This window comes from Rhopilema esculentum, chromosome 6 (genome assembly GCF_057945365.1).
Source record: "Rhopilema esculentum isolate cy_ngs chromosome 6, ASM5794536v1, whole genome shotgun sequence".
Lineage (NCBI taxonomy): Eukaryota > Metazoa > Cnidaria > Scyphozoa > Rhizostomeae > Rhizostomatidae > Rhopilema > Rhopilema esculentum.
The window spans coordinates 12,176,596-12,194,592 of record NC_142820.1 but is presented as its reverse complement, the minus strand read 5'-3'; the positions used below and the strand labels follow the sequence as shown (position 1 = coordinate 12,194,592).

General features: G+C 37.4%; 1 protein-coding gene across 1 annotated transcript; it reads right to left on the bottom strand.

Annotated features, from left to right (window-relative positions):
- Nucleotides 1-1,296: 1,296 nt before the first annotated feature.
- On the bottom strand, nucleotides 1,297-15,716 carry LOC135686100 (uncharacterized). Its single transcript, XM_065202268.2, has 7 exons — nucleotides 15,519-15,716; nucleotides 11,976-12,286; nucleotides 7,914-8,365; nucleotides 6,036-6,266; nucleotides 5,467-5,517; nucleotides 4,859-5,098; nucleotides 1,297-3,390 (listed from the first exon to the last, which is right to left on the bottom strand). The coding sequence occupies exons 1-7, from the start codon at nucleotides 15,564-15,566 to the stop codon at nucleotides 3,029-3,031; spliced, it is 1,695 nt and encodes a 564-aa protein (XP_065058340.2). The 5' UTR covers nucleotides 15,567-15,716; the 3' UTR covers nucleotides 1,297-3,028.
- Between the last annotated feature and the right edge of the window lie 2,281 nt (nucleotides 15,717-17,997).

The window sequence follows — 17,997 nt, the reverse complement described above, 5'->3', positions numbered from 1 at the left end:
AAGTCGATGGTTAATGCAATCGTCATCGTAAATTTCGTCATAATCATCATTGTCGGTTCTTCAAAAGCTTAATTTCTAAGAAAATGTTTCTAGGCCTCGCTGTAATTTGTCACTGATTTCAAAAGATTCCGCCACTGTCTTGTTATAATTCAACTGTACTATTTCCTTTAGATATTATAGCTTTTTAAAATAAATTCTGCAATCTATAGGTAGTTTCTGAGTTTTATACCTATATTAATCCTTATACTTTTGATTTTACTCTGTTTATAGACTAAGAGACACTTAAAGTACTAAAAACATCTATGTTGATTTGCCTTCAAATAAATTGAGTAAACATGCCGTCTTGTTTTTGCTTCTCATGAAATCTACTGTTCTGTGTGAAAAAGCTACTTAAGGGGAGGGGTTTAGGGGGCTACCCAGTGGGTGCTCAAGTCATAAAGTCTCTTCAGAGTCTAAATGCTAAGCAAACTGTTTGGTATTGGTTCTAACAATGTTGGTAGTATGTTGCTATTTCTGCAGTGTTGAAAATCCCCGACGAAATTTCGTCACGATGAAATCTGGAAAAGTTGTCCTAAGTTTTCTTAAGGAAGTTTATCCGCCGAAGATTTATCTGACAAAATTTTGTGGAGCTGATGTAGTAGTCATACAAGAGAAAAATCACGGCTCGCGGCACCGGCGTAGCTGTCCCAGCACCTCTGCTCTAATTTCATCTGTGTACGCCCAAGCAAACTCTATAAACGTTCCTTAACTACTCTCTGTTAAAAGCTCAATCATTTGATTGACAGGAAAGGACTCTGTGAGGAACCCTTGAATAAGCTCAGGCCCCGTCTACACGAGTACGTTCTCAAATGAAAACGCAACTTTATTCTTGTGTTTTAGCTTAGTGTCTCATGAAAACGGAAAATCTGTGAATGAAAGCGCAACTTTTCGAAACGCTTTCCAGAGTGGAAATATTTGAAAACGCAACTTTTTGAAAACGCATCGTTTCCGTAAAGACGGTCAAAAACGCAAGTTTTTGAAATAATTCCACAAAACTCAGCAAAAACATGTGTGTAGACGTGTGTGTAGACGGAAAACCTTTTATCCGTTTATATCAAAATTGAAACGCAATTTTTGAAAACATGTTCTTGTAGACGGGGCCTCAGACTCAAAGTATAATTCAGTATATGATGTTGATTACAATATATAAGGGTCTCATGATTGCTAATTTGCTGTAAGTTGTTTAATATAAAGTACCTACGGATCTTGATCACGCCGCCTTCAGTTTTGTAAGGAAGATGATAAAGAGAATTCACAAAAACACAGCAAAATGTTATTTATAAGGCTACATCTGTTGTAACGATGACCTGCAAAGTACAAAATAAATCCAGCTCCGAGTGCTGATTTCAGGCACGTAAATACAAGGGGTATGTGGGGAGGGGTATCACACCCCAATCTTTGGAATTTTGTGGAATTAGTCTGAAAATATGAGAGTTATCGGAAAATCCAGATTATAATTACAATGCTATTTTTATTAGAGAATAATAATACATAAGGCAAATGTCAGGCGCACTTTTAGAGCAAGGGGGCAAAGATAAACTGAGGCGTATTGTACATTCTTTCTACTTTTGCTATTGTTTTATAAGAAATTTGCTATAAGGCCTCATTGTTTTCTACATGGTACTTGACCCAGCAAAATGGCTGTCTTTTTGCCGGAGAATATTTAATGAAAGTAACAGTGGATTGGCTGAAAGTCCGTTTTTGGACAATTTTCATCGCAAAATTTTTGCCTCCAGACTAGCCCTCCACCCACAAAATTACGGCTGTTGTTTCTCACATACCAGAGTGTAAACGTCTGACAATAGATAAAAAAAAGGAGAAATTTATGGATTGAATGTAACGCGTGAGATGATGAGTGATAGATTGATTGGTCAAAAACAAGTAACCAAGGCTAATTTGGCTATATCTTGTTTTATTTAGCAGGGTAAAATGAGAAAGATCTTCTGGAAGGGTCAATCTGGCAGCTAGCAAAATCGAAATATTAACGAATGTGAAATTATAAAAGCATTAACCCAGAAATTCCTATTAACCCGAATCTATACCAGCTCGTACGTGAAAACTGTCTAAAAGAATTTTTTGATGATAATGAAGTTAATAATAGAAAATTTTATGATGAAAAAAATTAATGATGATAAATGACTTTAATTTAAGCTAAATTTCAAACTTACTGAAGATTTTCGTCTGACAGTCTTCAGGGTATAAAGCACCAGAATATAGACCAAAGCAACCAAAACACAAAGTTGGGAAATATCTAAACCAAATTGTGGGTCGAAAATGGGCCAATCAGAAACGCGAGCACATGATTGTAAAGGTTCCAAAAACTATTTAATTATCTAGGCTCGATTAAGCATCTAAACCGTAATATAACCTTCTAATGATGGGTAAAATTGATAAAACTTCACAACAGATAAATAAAATGATAAACGTAAAAAGTAAGACTAACAAATTACTTAACGATAAGGGTTAAACACTAATCGTTGTTACAATAAACATATTGTTCAGGAATATGAAGCTCCGTCTTCCACTTCCACGAACATTCCATGAACTTGAAGAAGCGTGAATTTGTTGTGTATCTTTTAGCTCTATCTTGTGTATAGTTTGTATGGCTCTTTTACGCGTCGTATTCCATAGAAATTGACATCTTCCAGTTTACTGCATTTGAGGAATGGTGTATTATCAAAAGTTTAATTAGGCAGCCTACTTACCTATGCCTACCTATAGGTACCTGAGCCAAGAAATTAGAAAAGGAATATAAGGGCAGTGTATCCCCTCCTCCCTTCAAATGTTCTAGGCGGCGTTACCGAAGGTAGCTGATATCGAGGCTGGATGCTGATATCGAGGCAATCCACTGGAAAATTATATTATTACACGTAACGACAGTTGTACAAAATAGAGATACAATTAATAATACAATTACAAATACAAATACATATAATACCTATGTACACATTTTCAATTGACGTCTCATTGATGATATCTTTGAAGTCAATCAGATTGTTGTTATTCTCTCTTCTCTTTCACAAAGCTTACACTTATATTTCAAGTGTTCACAGAGTGCCACATAGGCATCGTCTCTACCTAAAGTCCGAAGGCATAACAGCATATCAAGAACGGTAGTATTTTTTGTTACCAAATAGACAATCAAAGACTCGGAAGGACTTTCACCAGCTTTAATCTTGCTTTTCCAATCATCAACATAGTTTCTAGGCACATAAAAGTATTGGGCAGCCTCTTTCCAGTTTCGAATTCCACTGCGCTGCATATCAAGTTTTTCTCGCAATAAAGTCCTCTGACACTCACCAAGCTCCTCAATTTTCTTTTCGACGAACAGCAGGCCTGACTCAATAATATCTAAGAAAGTCAAATTTTTTATATATAATGTAAAGCACGATAGTGTTCTTATCAAAATAGCTTTAATAAAGCAAGGTTTCTCAGCCTCTTGATTCGAAGAACGTGGAGCAAATTACGGGTTGGGGGGGGGGGTCTACGATCCGGGGATGGGCTAAACATGCTAAAAACAAAGAACAATGTGATCTCTTGAACTGGTTTAAGTACACTTTGGAAATCATTTGGAGGAGCTAAGCCCCGTCATCACCCCCGCCCGTATCCGCCACCCTTGCATGATTCGCCATCTCACGCCATCATCAACTATATTTTTCGTAAAAAGAAAGGCGACGGCCTCCCTATCTAGCATTAAGTCATGAAAAATATTCGCGAGCCACTAACTTTTTGAAATACATTTCCTTCAGGTATCAATGCTAGTATATACAATGGCTCTAAACTGGATTTATTGTTTCTGTTCTAAAGGCTACTTCTGTCTGGCTTCTATAATGCAATCACAAAACTTAAATGCTGTAATGTTTCGAATAGACCCCCTTAACGAGCCCCTTCTCGAATACGCACACCTTTGAATAAGTCCACTTATGGTACTGTCAAGTTTTGAAAATTAACAGCCAATTGATTACAACTTCTTTACAATCTTGTATTAGAGCACAAATATGTAGCAATGTATAATTCAATTGAAAAAATTTTTCACCCATTTTATTTATTTATCAGTTTTCAGTTCACGAATCTGTTGTTTTTTGCATTTCAAATGCGCCTCCCTTTCCCTCCCTAAGCCCCCCTTTTGATAAAGCCTCTCTCTAGCATCAAGTTTTGTAATAACCCCCGTGATCTATAAAAAAGACTGGACCGAGCTTCCTGTTGTCTTGAAACACCAAATTTTGAAACCCACTCCATTTCAAACAAAGAGGGCCCCAAACAAATGCTGGAAGCCATTCCTAAAAACCAATAATTGAATGATATGGATTTCGAGAGCTGCAATGCTGTGTGTATGGGTGCTGAAAAAGAACAAGGCCAGAGCAGTTGAAAACATTACTAGAAGTGAAGGCCCTTTCCCCGCATAAGTTGTTCTAGGGCCCTCTTCTCGGATGGCGACACTCTGGTCACAATAAAAGCTTGATCCAGTCGTTTTTTATGGACCGGTGAATGGCACTCCCAAAACATGGCAGTTAGTTTTGTAGGGTATGCAAGTGTTAACTGTTTTAAAATGATTTATCTTTGCTACGTTGTCAGAACATGTTATTACAGAATAAATACGAGCAAGCTCTGGTAACTAAATATTAGTTTATTTATTATCCAATTTAATATTTCTTTGTCAAAAATCATTCGCCCGTATATTGGATTCTTTTTCATCCTCTCTGGTTCTATTGTTGGCATTAACAAATTTCTTATGACTGCTTGCTTATTGCTTAAAATGTAAAACATCTTGCATTGCATGGCATTATAATTCTAATATATGTAACACTAACTAACTCACCGCATTCTCTTCTATCTATGGGCAGCTTGGTTGATGTTTGCCTGCATATAAAACATTTTCTTTTAGGTCCTTCCGCATTCAGCTTAAACTTTGACGAATCTGCTTTTGTATGTTCCACTCTCATCGCATCGGAAGACAATTTTTTTACCATCGACCCGTTCCAACTATTTTCTGTTGCATTTTGTTGGAACACTTTGACTTGACTGGTAGAATGTTCGCTTTTTTTACCATCAATTAGCCCTAGTAAAAAAATTAGTTCTTTTTGTAATTATATATACAATGTCAAATACGCTTTATTTAAATTGCAAACTAGTTTAAAATAACAGACATCATTCAGTTTGCAGCCCATTCATCACGTCCTCTCTATAAGACACAGAATATCGAAAATTATACCGCTCTAGAACCATATCTCTAGTTCAGTTGATACTTGGAACATTGAAAAGAGCTGCGCAAAGGCATATCATCACATTTCCCTTTCTTTTTCTTGGAATTATATAGAGGCCTTTGGCAGAGAATGATTGTACAATCACGAAAAATGTTATATAGAAAAATCTTCTAAGCTTTCTTTTTCTAAAGTTTTAAACAAATTAGTAAAGACAACTTCTCACCCATTGTACAGCCATCGTCTTGGTCCATTGGCACAGCTTTGTTACATGGCTCTGCATTTGTAAGAGAAGAACGATGTTAATAGGTATCACCGAGTGAAAGTACATTATTTCACATTTACTTGTCTAGTTCGGTCTATGCATGGGCATAAATATAGAAATGCAAAAAAAATTGAAAAACGAATAGTGTTTCGATTGAAATGGAGCTGTTTATCCGAGCAAAACTTTGACTCTTGCCCAGGGATGGACTCACCGGAAAGTTATGGGAGTTTGTCATCCCCAAATACTTTTTGTCTTTTGGTGAATTTCGCATTGAATTGGTAAATAGACTTTTTAGTAGTCATTAGTAATTGAATGATGCCAAGATTTTGCTTTATTTATCTTCTTATTTTCTTCTTCTTAAAGTCAAAAATTGAATTGAAAAGAATCGCACTTCAATCTTTTCCAGGCTCCTTAAAGGTTTATGCCTTAAAATCCATTCACGATTTTAGCTTTTATATCTTGGGTACTTTTTGCAAAGTTTCATCATTAAATTTTTAGGCAAAATATATCAGTAGAAACCAGATTTGTACCTCGAGGAAAATACTCGGATTGTCCTTCACAAAATTGTTCCAGCTCTGGTGCTCCAATGTCACTTTTGAACGCTGTGAGTTCTTGGCTCTTTCTACTTTCAACCTCAGTGTTCTGTTTTTTCTTCTTTGAATATCTCAACTTAATGTATATGACAATCAGTACAATAAAAAAGACGATAAGCGAAAATCCAATGACAGCTACCAGCAGAAAATGTTCTCTCATTTCTCGCTCTACAAAGATGAATGATGTTAAATGGTTTTTAGTTTGACTGTGAATTAATATTCAAGTTCTACTACAACAATTATTATTAGCATAAAGAAAACAACGCAATAAACCTAGATGTAATATAATTCCTAAGAAGCAGCTCTCAAAGTAGGCAAAACAACGAGACGAGAGCCCCCATCCCCCACCCCTGCCGTTTGTCAGAACCATAAACTAAAAAGCAATGCTAGTTTTTGTTAGTTTAATGTTATGAATTGTTGCTAAGTTTATCGAACGGTAAAGCGTAGCAAATTATGCCTGAAAATGGATTGCAAGAAATAACAGCGATGAATAGTCTGAAATGCATAGCTAATGTGAAAAGGGTGGTTGCACATATTTACTATTGGCTCGCAGGGGGCCTCGTCCTTTAGTTTTGCCCCAAGGCCTCTAAAACCTCTCGGGCATCCTTCTCAGATATCTAGGGGTAGATCGTTCCATGGTTTAGTCAGTCAACCAGCATGCAAAAGGAGGTGACGTTTTAGAAACTGAGAATGGGCAGGGTAGGGCTGCTCCTGGTACTATATGGAAATTGGTAAAATACAATGAAACTGTATTCATTTTCAATAAAAATTTTATCAGCTAGGGTTTTTCTTTTCATTAAGGAAATTGATTCTCATCAAAGTTGTATGGAATTGGGAGAATAGGGGACCGGATCCCACTTTATACTGACCTGAAAATAACTTTACACTGAAAATAATGACCTCTAATATATTCCAAAAAGCAAGAAATTTCGTAGGAGTAAGGGTAGGAATATCCGTTCTAGACCACATTCAAACTTTGGGTGAGACAAGTATTAGAAGTCTAATGAAGCTAAGTAGCAATATCTATAGAATTATACGCATTTTTTTATGAGTAACAGATGATAAGAAACGGTAGGCTCAATTTTTCGAAAGTAAAGAAACAACCCTTCCCAAATCGAAAAAAGCTAAGAAACTTTTATAACTTGCAGTTTTAATTTTCTGAGTTGACACTCGGAGTTTGCAATCATTCTCAGTAAATTTCACACTCAAGAAGCTTTCCTTTAAATTTTTTTTTGACTTCAACTTGACATTGATAAAGTTCAATAAGCTTAACTGTTTACAGATCTCAACAGAGTTAGTCGTTCTAGGAAAACAAAATTCCTTGATCACTTTGCTAGTTTATCTCTGAATGTGAGTGAACTATTTACTTTACCTTGAAAGCATGTTTACGGAAAATTTATTACCAAAAAAACATGTAAGAAACTTTTGATAGCGAAATGGTCAAACAATTTAAGAAACTACCTACCAGCACCGGACCTTAGTTTCTTATAAAAATACGTGTATGCTAATACCTAAGAAGCTAAAATGCACTGTTCGTTCGAGTAGGTAGCATAACGTAGAAACCTTGCAGGTTTAAGGAGCTTAACGGCGTTGTACCGCGTTACCCCTCAAATGCCCCCCCCTGCTCAGCATGGGCGTATGAAATACATGATGGAATGAATAACAGTAATTTGCAAAATGCAGTATATTGTTGTTGTTGTTGTTGTCGTTGTTGCTGCTGTTGCTGTTGCTTTTGCATTTATAACGTTGTTGATTGTATGTATTTATATTGGTAGGTTTGATGAATTCATTTCTTGTAGCTTAAAGCATACTTACTTTTGTCTTTATGATCAAGCTGAGGAGAATTCTCATGAACCCGGGAATCCGTCTGGTGCGATTGGCGAAACGAAGTAGAAACGGATACATGGAAGGGTGTTGTCGACCTCTGAGTAGGTTGTGAAACGCTGGTTTTGTTTTGCGCTTTTGTTGAGGCTCTTTGGGTAGAGATGACTGCTTTTGCAGAAGTAAGAGCTTTCTTCAAAGTTGTTGTCCCTTTTCTGTATGTTACTGGCACTGTTGTGCTAGTTGTTTTTGCTTTTGTGACTGCAGTATCTATTTTTGTTGCCTTTGAAAGTGGTAGAATGCCACTTGCTTTCGCAGTCAACACGCCTGTTAATCTAGTAAAAGTTGTTGGCAGTTTAGTCCGAATTGCTGGTCCAGCGTTTGGCGTCTGGATCTTCTGGGATGTTGACACAATCCTCTCGCAACCGTCCTTTGCTTCTCGATACCTTGATTGTAAATAGATTTTCATTTAGACATCAAAGTTGTATGAATTTTCAGACGGCATTGGACGATAAACTGATGGCTAAGACCCCGTTTACACTGTCCCGGGACAATTTTGTACCGTTACGGTTCGCAAGTGTTTACACTTTCGCGGTTCCAAATTGTTCCGTTTAGCCGTTCCGTTTACACTGTACCGGTACGACCTTAATTTAATGGTAGAACATTGTTTAGAAGAAGCTGTATTTAGTCAACCAAGGCTTTTATTTTGCCGCTGAAGTCAACAATCGAATTTTTATTGTGAGTTAAAATGGAGCGGAAGGCCGATTAAAACTTTACTTGGACGAAAGACAAGGTGGCTTTAATTTTCAGTGTTATTTTAGACTACAAAACTGCAAAGTCCAATCAAGGCTTGGACTGGGAAACACTACAAGCCTTTTCTGTGGTCGTCTTTTCTTCAGAATTTCCTTTTCTTCAGAATTTGAGAACGTAGTTACGCCACAATCAAAGCCTCGATTACCTGAAACAGCCATACAAAAGGCCTCTTTGTGAATCCGTGACAAAATCGTCTCGGATAGGTGTTTACACTGTCCCGTTCAAAAACGGAACCGTGACGGTACAAAATTCGTTCGCTTTCAAAGCAGGGTCAAAACTGTTCCGGATAGCAGAGCAAAATCGTCACGGTTCCACAGTGCTAGTGTAAACGCAAGGGCGAACAAAGACAGTTTTGTCACGGTTCCAAACTTGCACGGGACAGTGTAAACGGGGTCTAAAAAGTTGCAATATTTTAGACTTACAAATGACCACGGTCTATGACCTTCTTGAAGAATTTAAAACATAATCTTAAAAACAAATGCTGATAGAGCTAGATTTCCTGACAAGAAAGGTGGAACACGTTAGTTTTCAAGGGCATTCAGCCACAACCGTTAGTTTGATGGGAAACTTAGTGTAAGACTAGGAAGTTTAGTTTTGCGCTACTTGTTTGGTATTTGCCAAATCTATCAACATTTCTCTTGAGGTAAGAAGGGGGCAGGGAGCTGAAAGCAAAAGCACCAAGAAAAGAGAAAGCAAAATGTAAATTGCTGGTGGATCCATAAAAATGTGGCAGGAAAGGTAGTTTGTTAACTAAACAACCAATGGAAGTGACGAGAATCTGCAATTTAGATGGAGGACCCAGACGAACCCCCTTTAAACAATGCTTGAATTCGAAGAATAGGCAATTTTTCCTGATATTCATAAAAATATTACAATGCAAACTACATTCTATATACTTGCTAATTACTACTCTACGATACTACAGGTATGATACCATAGGGAGCAAAGGACAATGAAAATCCCATGGCCATTACAAGCAACTAGACCAACAAATACTGCACGCTACACGTACACAGAATAAATGTTACAGAAAAGAAAAAGAATATATATAGATATAAAGAAAATTACAGGTACATGATAATACGTTTTAAAAACTTAAATAGCAAATAAGTGGGTGAGGCACAAGATTTAGGGATATTTAATGAAAATGATCATATCAAAGCGTTCCGTTCTTAAAATATACAGGATAGTAGATTCCAGAATGAATTTATTTACTTTAAATGGTAATATTTGTCACCGGAAAAAAGAATCTGTAAAAGAACAGGGTTTTGAACCAGGCATAAGATTTAGGGATATTTAATGAAAATTATCATATCAAAGCGTTCCGTTCTTGAAATATACAGGATAGTAGATGCCAGAATGATTTCGATTGACAGAATGACAGAAAAACAGAATGACAGAATGATTGTGGAAATTTAGTTTGCTCAACCATACTCTAAGTTGAGTTAATAAAGAAAGGCCTCGTGGGTCATAGATACTGAAAACAGAGTCAGGAAGTGGCATAATGATCGATAGCAATCTATTTTGGAATATATCAATAGATGGCGATTCTCTTATTTCTGGGTCGAGTTTACTCCATTCATGCTGTTGGGGAAAAGCTTAACTTGTATTTTTCAGTTCTTGCTCTAATTTGTCCAACAACGGGATGGTTGCGAAAAGCATAATATGGTTGATTCATCAGTGGGATAGGATCTCTTGTATTATCTGGCATCAGATTGTTAATGATTATGTAGATCATAAAAGGTCATCTACTCTATCTTCACGAGTACAGGGATTCCCACCCTAACCCTTGATACAGCTTTTCACGAGGGGACCTTCCATGTTCCTGTTGCTGCTAATGCTGCAGAATATTGTACCGATTCGAGTTTTCGCTTCAGGGTATTTCTGCTGCTATTTGGACTGATTTTCTTGCATGGAATGTGGTAAATCACATCTCTATAGTCTAAGTAAGTTCTGAATAAAGTTTGTGAAGTATATTCAAGGTTTCCCGTGGAAGGTATTTTGAAAGAAACTTCAACATTCCTATTGCTTTTCTTGATTTTGCAATAGCTGCATTTATGTGACTTAGAAAAGAAAGCCTAGATTCCAGTGTAAGCCCAAGATGCTTATGCTCGTCCACTTTCATTACTTGGATATTATTAAAAAATATCGGGGGATGATCAATTTTGTCGCTCAATGTTGAGAAATTTATCTCCACAGCTTGCTTTCTAGGATCAGGGTTGAAAGACTCAGCTGCCAGTTTAGGATTGTTTACAGTGGAAAAAGAGAAATATCATCAGCAAATAATTTAACAGTACATTTCAGTCCCTCAGTCAAATCATTTATATTTATATAAGGAACAGTAATGGTCCCAAGATTGAGCCTTGTGAAACGCCACCAGAAATATTACCCCAACTAGAAGACTTGCCATTCAAAACTGTTCACTGCTTACGGTTTGACAGAAAACTGTGGAGGAGGGTATGCAGATTTTCATGGCAATTTATCGGCTGCATATAAAATCGAAACGTCAAAAGATGAATAATTAGTTTCTAAAGATTTCTAAAACCAAAGCTTTCTTTGGCACTTACCTTTAAAATTGCTCTGTCCATATATCTTAGGAAATGTTTCTTTAGGCTTTAATTAGCTAACTTTAGTTTTTTCTCACCAACTTATTGCTATATTTGTTCCTTATGTTTTCATTAAAAGTGTATTTTATTCTAGACGGAGGGCCTTGACAGTCAGCATTACTCGAAATATCACCCTCCTTAAATAAATCAAACCAACTCAAAACAAATCAAACCAAATCAATTCAAATTAAACTTAATCAAACCAAATCAAAACAAATCAAACAAAATCAAACTAAATCAAACCAAATGTCTCCAGTCGATTTACAGCAAACAGCGCAATTTGACAACCCGCTCCCTCAAGTTAAAAATGTCTAGTTGTCCAGAAATTTCTCGGGGTCATTTCATATATTTTGTCTAGTTATTTTCATAATGACGTCACACAACGTTGCTGCAACGTTGCTGCAACGTTGCTGCAACGTTGCTGGGATGTTGCTGCAATGTTGCTCATTTTCCATGAACATTGCTGAACATTGAATACTACTCAGAGCAAGCTATCAAATTATGTATTTAACTTTGTATCAAATGTTCGTAGCGTTGCTATAACCGCTATAATCACTCTGCTGAGATGCATCTACTGATTGAAACCATAGCAATCGTTTCAAAAAATCATTTAGAAAAGAAAACTAAATGAACTCACCCTTCTAAGCACTTCCCACAAATGGCATTGCTTTCAGGGGTACACGGCGTTCTTGTCTCCCTGTTTTGAATGCTGCAAACTTCACAATTCTCGCAAGCATAGAATCCGCCATCTTGGTCGATATATTTGCCATAGGTTCTAGTGGGACACCATACACAAGGAGGGTCAACTTTGTTCCCTTTATCGTCATATCCACAATTTTTGGTCATCTTTTGCCCAAGCCTGCATGGTTTACATCGCTCACAGTTATTGATCTTTATAGAATAATGGTACAAGTATTGGCAATGTCTCCGAGTAAAATAAGGTGAAACCTACAAGATTAAGGTAGAATAGATTATAGCCATACATACTGTGAAACAGGAACTGCGGAAGCGGGAGTGGGGGCAAGGGGGCTTTAGCCTCCCTAAAAATTTCTAAAATCTACTCAAAACTATACAAAAATCGCCCTGTTCTTGGTTTCTAGCATGTTGGCCCCCCAAAAAACCTCACAGCTCCCTCAATCAGGGGCGCAGTGGCTGGGGGGGCAGGGGGGGGCAGCCGCCGTAAAATAGGGCATGCTCAACCCTTCTTACTTATTTTTATTAGAGTATTTATCGGAATCATCGCATTGTTAAAATTTGTAAAGGAAATTAACGCTCTGGTCTCAGTTTTTTATAAACTCCCATTTCCGACAGTTAAAATTCAACTCAGTTCATTTCGAAATGGATTCGCTGGTGTTGTAGAAGACGCAAAAAGTTAATATTTTCGCAATGACTTAGCAGAGGAAAATTTTGTCGAGCGACGAATACGCAGAAAGAAAAAGATGCCAGGGGAAAATTGCATATATGAATTAGAGGGAAATAGGGAATCCGTATATTATCGTGATAGTAGATACATCTATCAGCTCAATGAATACAAGATTCACGTCTCAAAAGGCGATTTTGACAGATTTTGCTTTGCTCAACCCTGAATGTTTTCAAAAACAATTGAAAGGCAGTTGTGTGCAGTGTAATTCAAAAAGGTTGCGAAGAATTACAGCCTGGATGACGAAAAATTAAGAGATGAGTACAGCTCTTTCGTCAATAATTACCGTAAATTTTGGAAAGTTGCAACCCTCTCCCGGCTGCAGGAGAAAGAGAAAACTTTTCAGTTGCATTCAGTTCTTCAGTTGATGATAAGTATAACCTGCAAAGTGCCTATCCACAGCTGGTCCTTCTTTATAAGGTTCTCGTCACTTTGCTAATAGGTTCAACAAAGTATGAAAGAGCTTTTTCAAAGCTGAGGATTGTAAAAAAATCGGCTACGGTCAACGATGGGACAAGACCGCCTTTCCTCTCTGATAACAATCAACGTCGAAAGTGATATTTTACAGTCGATAGACTATGATGACATCATCAATTTGTATGCTGCCACACCTCTTTTGAGTGAGATGCTGCTTGAGTAACAGTTTATATAAATTTCAGTTAAAAGAAAACTATTCTTTTGGACGCGTTATATCTATTTAAGGTTTAGCATAAATAAATGCAAAGTAATTATGATGCGATTTAAAAATTGCCAAAAAAACTTTTTGCTATACACAGCTCTAAACAATAACTTGACAGTTTATTGTCTGGTATAGCGAGAAGACTTGTAGGGTGTAAATTTATAACTAGTTGCAGTTTTGTTTATAGCGATTTATATTTGGTAAGTTTTGTTAGAATGAAGGCTATTGTTGAACTTGAAGGTGTATAACGAACGATCCATTCGTTAACGATTTCCAGATCCATTCGTGATATTGTAATATCAAGTGTTGCAGTATATGCAGCAAGGGTAATCTTCAAGGAATGTATTGAGAAAAAATTTGTCGGAAAAATCATAGTTTTATCGGAAAATTTTCAGCTTTGCCCCCCCAAAAAGTTAACTCCCACTGCGCCCCTGCCCTCAATCTGTAATATACCCCGCGGTTCTTGCGTAAAATCTTGCGATAGTGGACTTTAAAGAGAAAGAAAAAAACCCAATGAATAGCGCAACTACTTATGTCTTTTGAAGCGTGAAAAGACATGACCAGTTGGACATCTAGTCCCAACTGTGAAAAGCATTTAGATATTGCTACGAATATACTGACCAAAGAAAAAGGGGGAAGGGTAGATAACACAACGGAAAAGATGGTTTTGATCAATGTCCATTAGTTATAAAATCCAGGACTTCGGCAAGCTGACCAAAGGTACCAAACTGGGGGCAGCGAATAAGATATGAGGTCGGTAATCAATGGAAGGTTGAAATAAAAGGAGGGGCAATGGCCAAATATAAAATGAAGTATTCGGTGGGGCGGGGGGGTTTGTTTATAGATAATTTTTCTGAAGAGAAAGTATTGTTGAAAATGAAATTAAGGTCGTTAAAAAATTTCGAAATTTTGGTTGAACGTTTTCGTCGATTGAACAAAGAGGCTGGAATATAGGGCAAGGGGTCTTCAGAAATCTTATTAAGAACAAACGGGATGAATGGGCAAAATTCTGATAACATCTTAGTTAAACTTTTTTTTTTTTTGGGGGGGGGGCAAGGGTGTGAGCTTGAATGTACTTAAAGTGTACTTAAAACCCATACAAAAATTGCCTTACTCTTAGTTTTAGCAGGTTTAGCGCGCTAAACATTTTGTCCACTGAATGTGTAATATGCTTGGCAGTCGTTGGGCCATAAGGATCATAAAAAGCCCAAATAAGGGAAAGAAGGAAGAAGCTAAGGAGAGAGGGAGGGAACATTTATTTTATTTTGGTTTTGAAGGAGAACAGTTTGTAGAAATCGGGGAAGCAAGAATAGGGTAACTTGAATTGGTGAACATCTTGCTTGAAGAAATTTTGAGTTATGCTCGTTGTCCTAGTTAGGGTTTCTAGCCGATATATGAGCTGTTTATAGGTCATGTCAGTGATTATAAATATTTTCAGCAGTGTGCTAGTAACTCATAAGAAAATAACACAGGATTTCTCACAGTTGAAGGCAGGGGGCATCAGCCCCAACTTTAAGTAGAACTTCTATGCATAATTTTACGAATCGTGGTGCGTGAATGTAATCAGGCTTCTTAGATGCAGTTGGCAAATTAGCCTGTGTCAAACAACAAGCGTTGCCCCCACTTGAGGGAATTTACCCCCCTCCCTTTCCTCCGTCGGTTCTGGGAACAGGTTACAATTGGTCCTTCCTGATCCTAGTGATTTTTGTATCTCTTTTTGTCTTGCGCGTTGGAAACTGTGGATGTGACATTAACCATAGCGAAAAGTTAGGCTTACACAAAAGATGTCTGGCGTAGAGAGTAATCAACTAAAGGTCTAATTAATTGAAAACAAACCAAGCATTATCGAACGTCGTTTGGTTTGCATTTCAGTGACAATTTGTGATGACTACGAACTTGCGATGACTTTTTCTGACTACGAACCAGAATGATCATTAAAGCAGAATTTGTTGAGAAAAGAAACCTTTAAAGGGCTAATAGACTATATAGTAATGAAAACGAAAGTCATTGGAATGTTGAAGATAATAACAAATAACAGAAACATCTTTGTTGTAAAAGAGTAAAATGTTAAAGATTGTTACCTGCAAAAAAGTAAGCAAAAAGATGAAAATTCTCGCCGTAGCATGCATGTTAGCATGTACTTGACGTGCTTCCAACTATCATTACAAGTGTTTTCCCAGTTTCATTTTGGTTGTTATACGGCAGAATGATTTCTGGTCACGAGGCCGAACGTCCTTCTTAGAACTATCTTACACAATCAAAAGGCATTGTTTTCCGAAGATACGTCTGAAGCTCCTGAACCGATTGTTAGATGGATAAGTTTAATAAACCCAAAATAAAGTTTGCTAATCGCATCGGACCGCAACAAAGCAAAAAAATGAAGTGATAATCTGGGCAGAGAAAGGGCGGCTTTCCTAGGAATCAAAATCATCAGTGCCTGTCTTGGAAGACTTATTTCGGCCAACCCCCTCTTTCCCTTTTTCGATCGATTCGACCGCTTTCGTTTCAGTAGAAACTGGGCTTTAGACCAATGATGGTTCACAACAAAATAAACTAGAGGGTGCCTTTTTCTGAGGGGCGATTCACTCTTGAAAATAGCGTACGAGATTTTGCCTAAACAAAAGGATTACGGGGATTTTCAGATGAAACAATAGGATTTTCACAAAAGGTGTACGATATTTTCTTAGAGTGATTTGCCCCTCGCCTTTTTCCCATGATTTGTGTGATATTTTTCTCGATCATCAACATTGCTCTGGTGGGCAGAGGCGCTGAAAGCCACCCCGGGTCCAGGGGCAGGCCCAAGGTTTGTGCCCTTTACTACCAAAAGCAATAAACAAAAGCGGCGCTCAAAATAGATTCAAAATGCATATAATTGTCGAGATTCGTAAAGCATTGCCAAGTATAGATGATATTATTACCATGTTATTAAGGGTCATATTTGAAAAAAAGACAGTTGGGTCTTCTTTGCTTACGAGCCCAAGGGCAATTGCCCCTGTGCCCCCTTTCTCAGTGGTTTTGTCTGGGGAAGGGGAGTGGAAGTTGTGATATTCGGGAAAATATTAAAAATATAAAAAACCCCAAAATTCTGAGTACTTTTGACTGACACCAGTAGGGGCGTCAGACATGAAGGTGGAGGAGGGTAGGGGTTTGGAATGACAAAATTAAAATTTTTAGGCCACACACTTTTTCTACGAGAAGGCATCATTTTATCTAGAAGGAGCACCCATGTTATCATCAGGTAATGCCAAAAAATATTTACCGAGCAGTGTAATATTTACGTTTCAGTTATAAAAAGAAAATATTGTCAACTGCCTTCTTACTGTCACAGCTTTTTATGCTAAGACATTACGAGATATCCATTCATTTTCAAATTTTATAACGAAAAATTCGAAAGTTAAAAAGGAAATATGGAGGTCAGCTTTCCTAAGTTATTGGGGTTATTGGGGTAGACAAGGAAACCTGTCTTTTTTCAAGGAACCATGGGAACATTTCGTACTTTTAATTGGGATCAAGGGAAACATTTGAAAAGATGTTGAGAGTCTTTTGGGGAACATTAAAAGAATTTTTAGGAAAATTTTCAGGAAACACCGACCCCCCTGGGTGGCTTGTTAGTTGTAAGCCGCGAGTTCTGCTTTTAATGACTGAGTCAGTGGAACTAATTTCATTTCCGAATCATATTGCTACATGGGTCCGTTCAACGAACCGTCATTAAAAAATTGAATTCAATTACATTGTACATGTTTCTCGTTCTCAAATGACGACCAGCCCAGCTGTTGAAGTAAGAGGAGCTGGACTCACAGGGTGACAAATGAGCCATCTGTAACAATGCTTCTCTAATTTCTGCAATGTTTTCAACTTAGTTACCCCCAAAACATACTTTCTGCATCTGATAATATTATTTGTTGGCCTTTGTTGGCTTGGCATTCTACCTTTGCATATAATATGTATCTGCTTTCTCTATGCCGCTTGGACTTTCCCTGTCACTCCAGCCCCCTTACGTTTCCATAATTGACCCCAGGTCTTTATCGCACTTCACTTGACTTATTGCATTTCTATTCATCTAAACGACGCTTCCTTTATCACGCGCAATCACTTATGCTTTCAGTGTACATTAACTTTCATTCTTTATCCTCTCAGCTTCTCTGCCAGTTTATCATGCCTTTCTGCAGTTTTTGATCTCAGTCGACCATGGTAACCGAGAGGCAATTTACTCTTGCAAATAGCGTACGAGATTTTCCCTAAAACAAAAGGATTTCCAGGGATTTTCAGATAAAACAATAGGATTTTCACAAAAAGGGTACGGGATTTTCTTGGAGTGATTTGCCCCTCGACGGTAACTATGTAATCTGTCACCACATCAAATGAGAATGCGCTTATGGCTGTCTCCTGGTTCTATTCTTCATTGATTCTAAACGCAAATGAGTCTCAACTGACCGTCTTTGGCTGCATATCATAAAAGTATTTCACCAAGCATGAAATTATTTTTGCTACAATTATTGTTCTTGAAAATCTCCTTATACAGTATATCATATCTTGTCAAAATCTGAACAGACACAATAC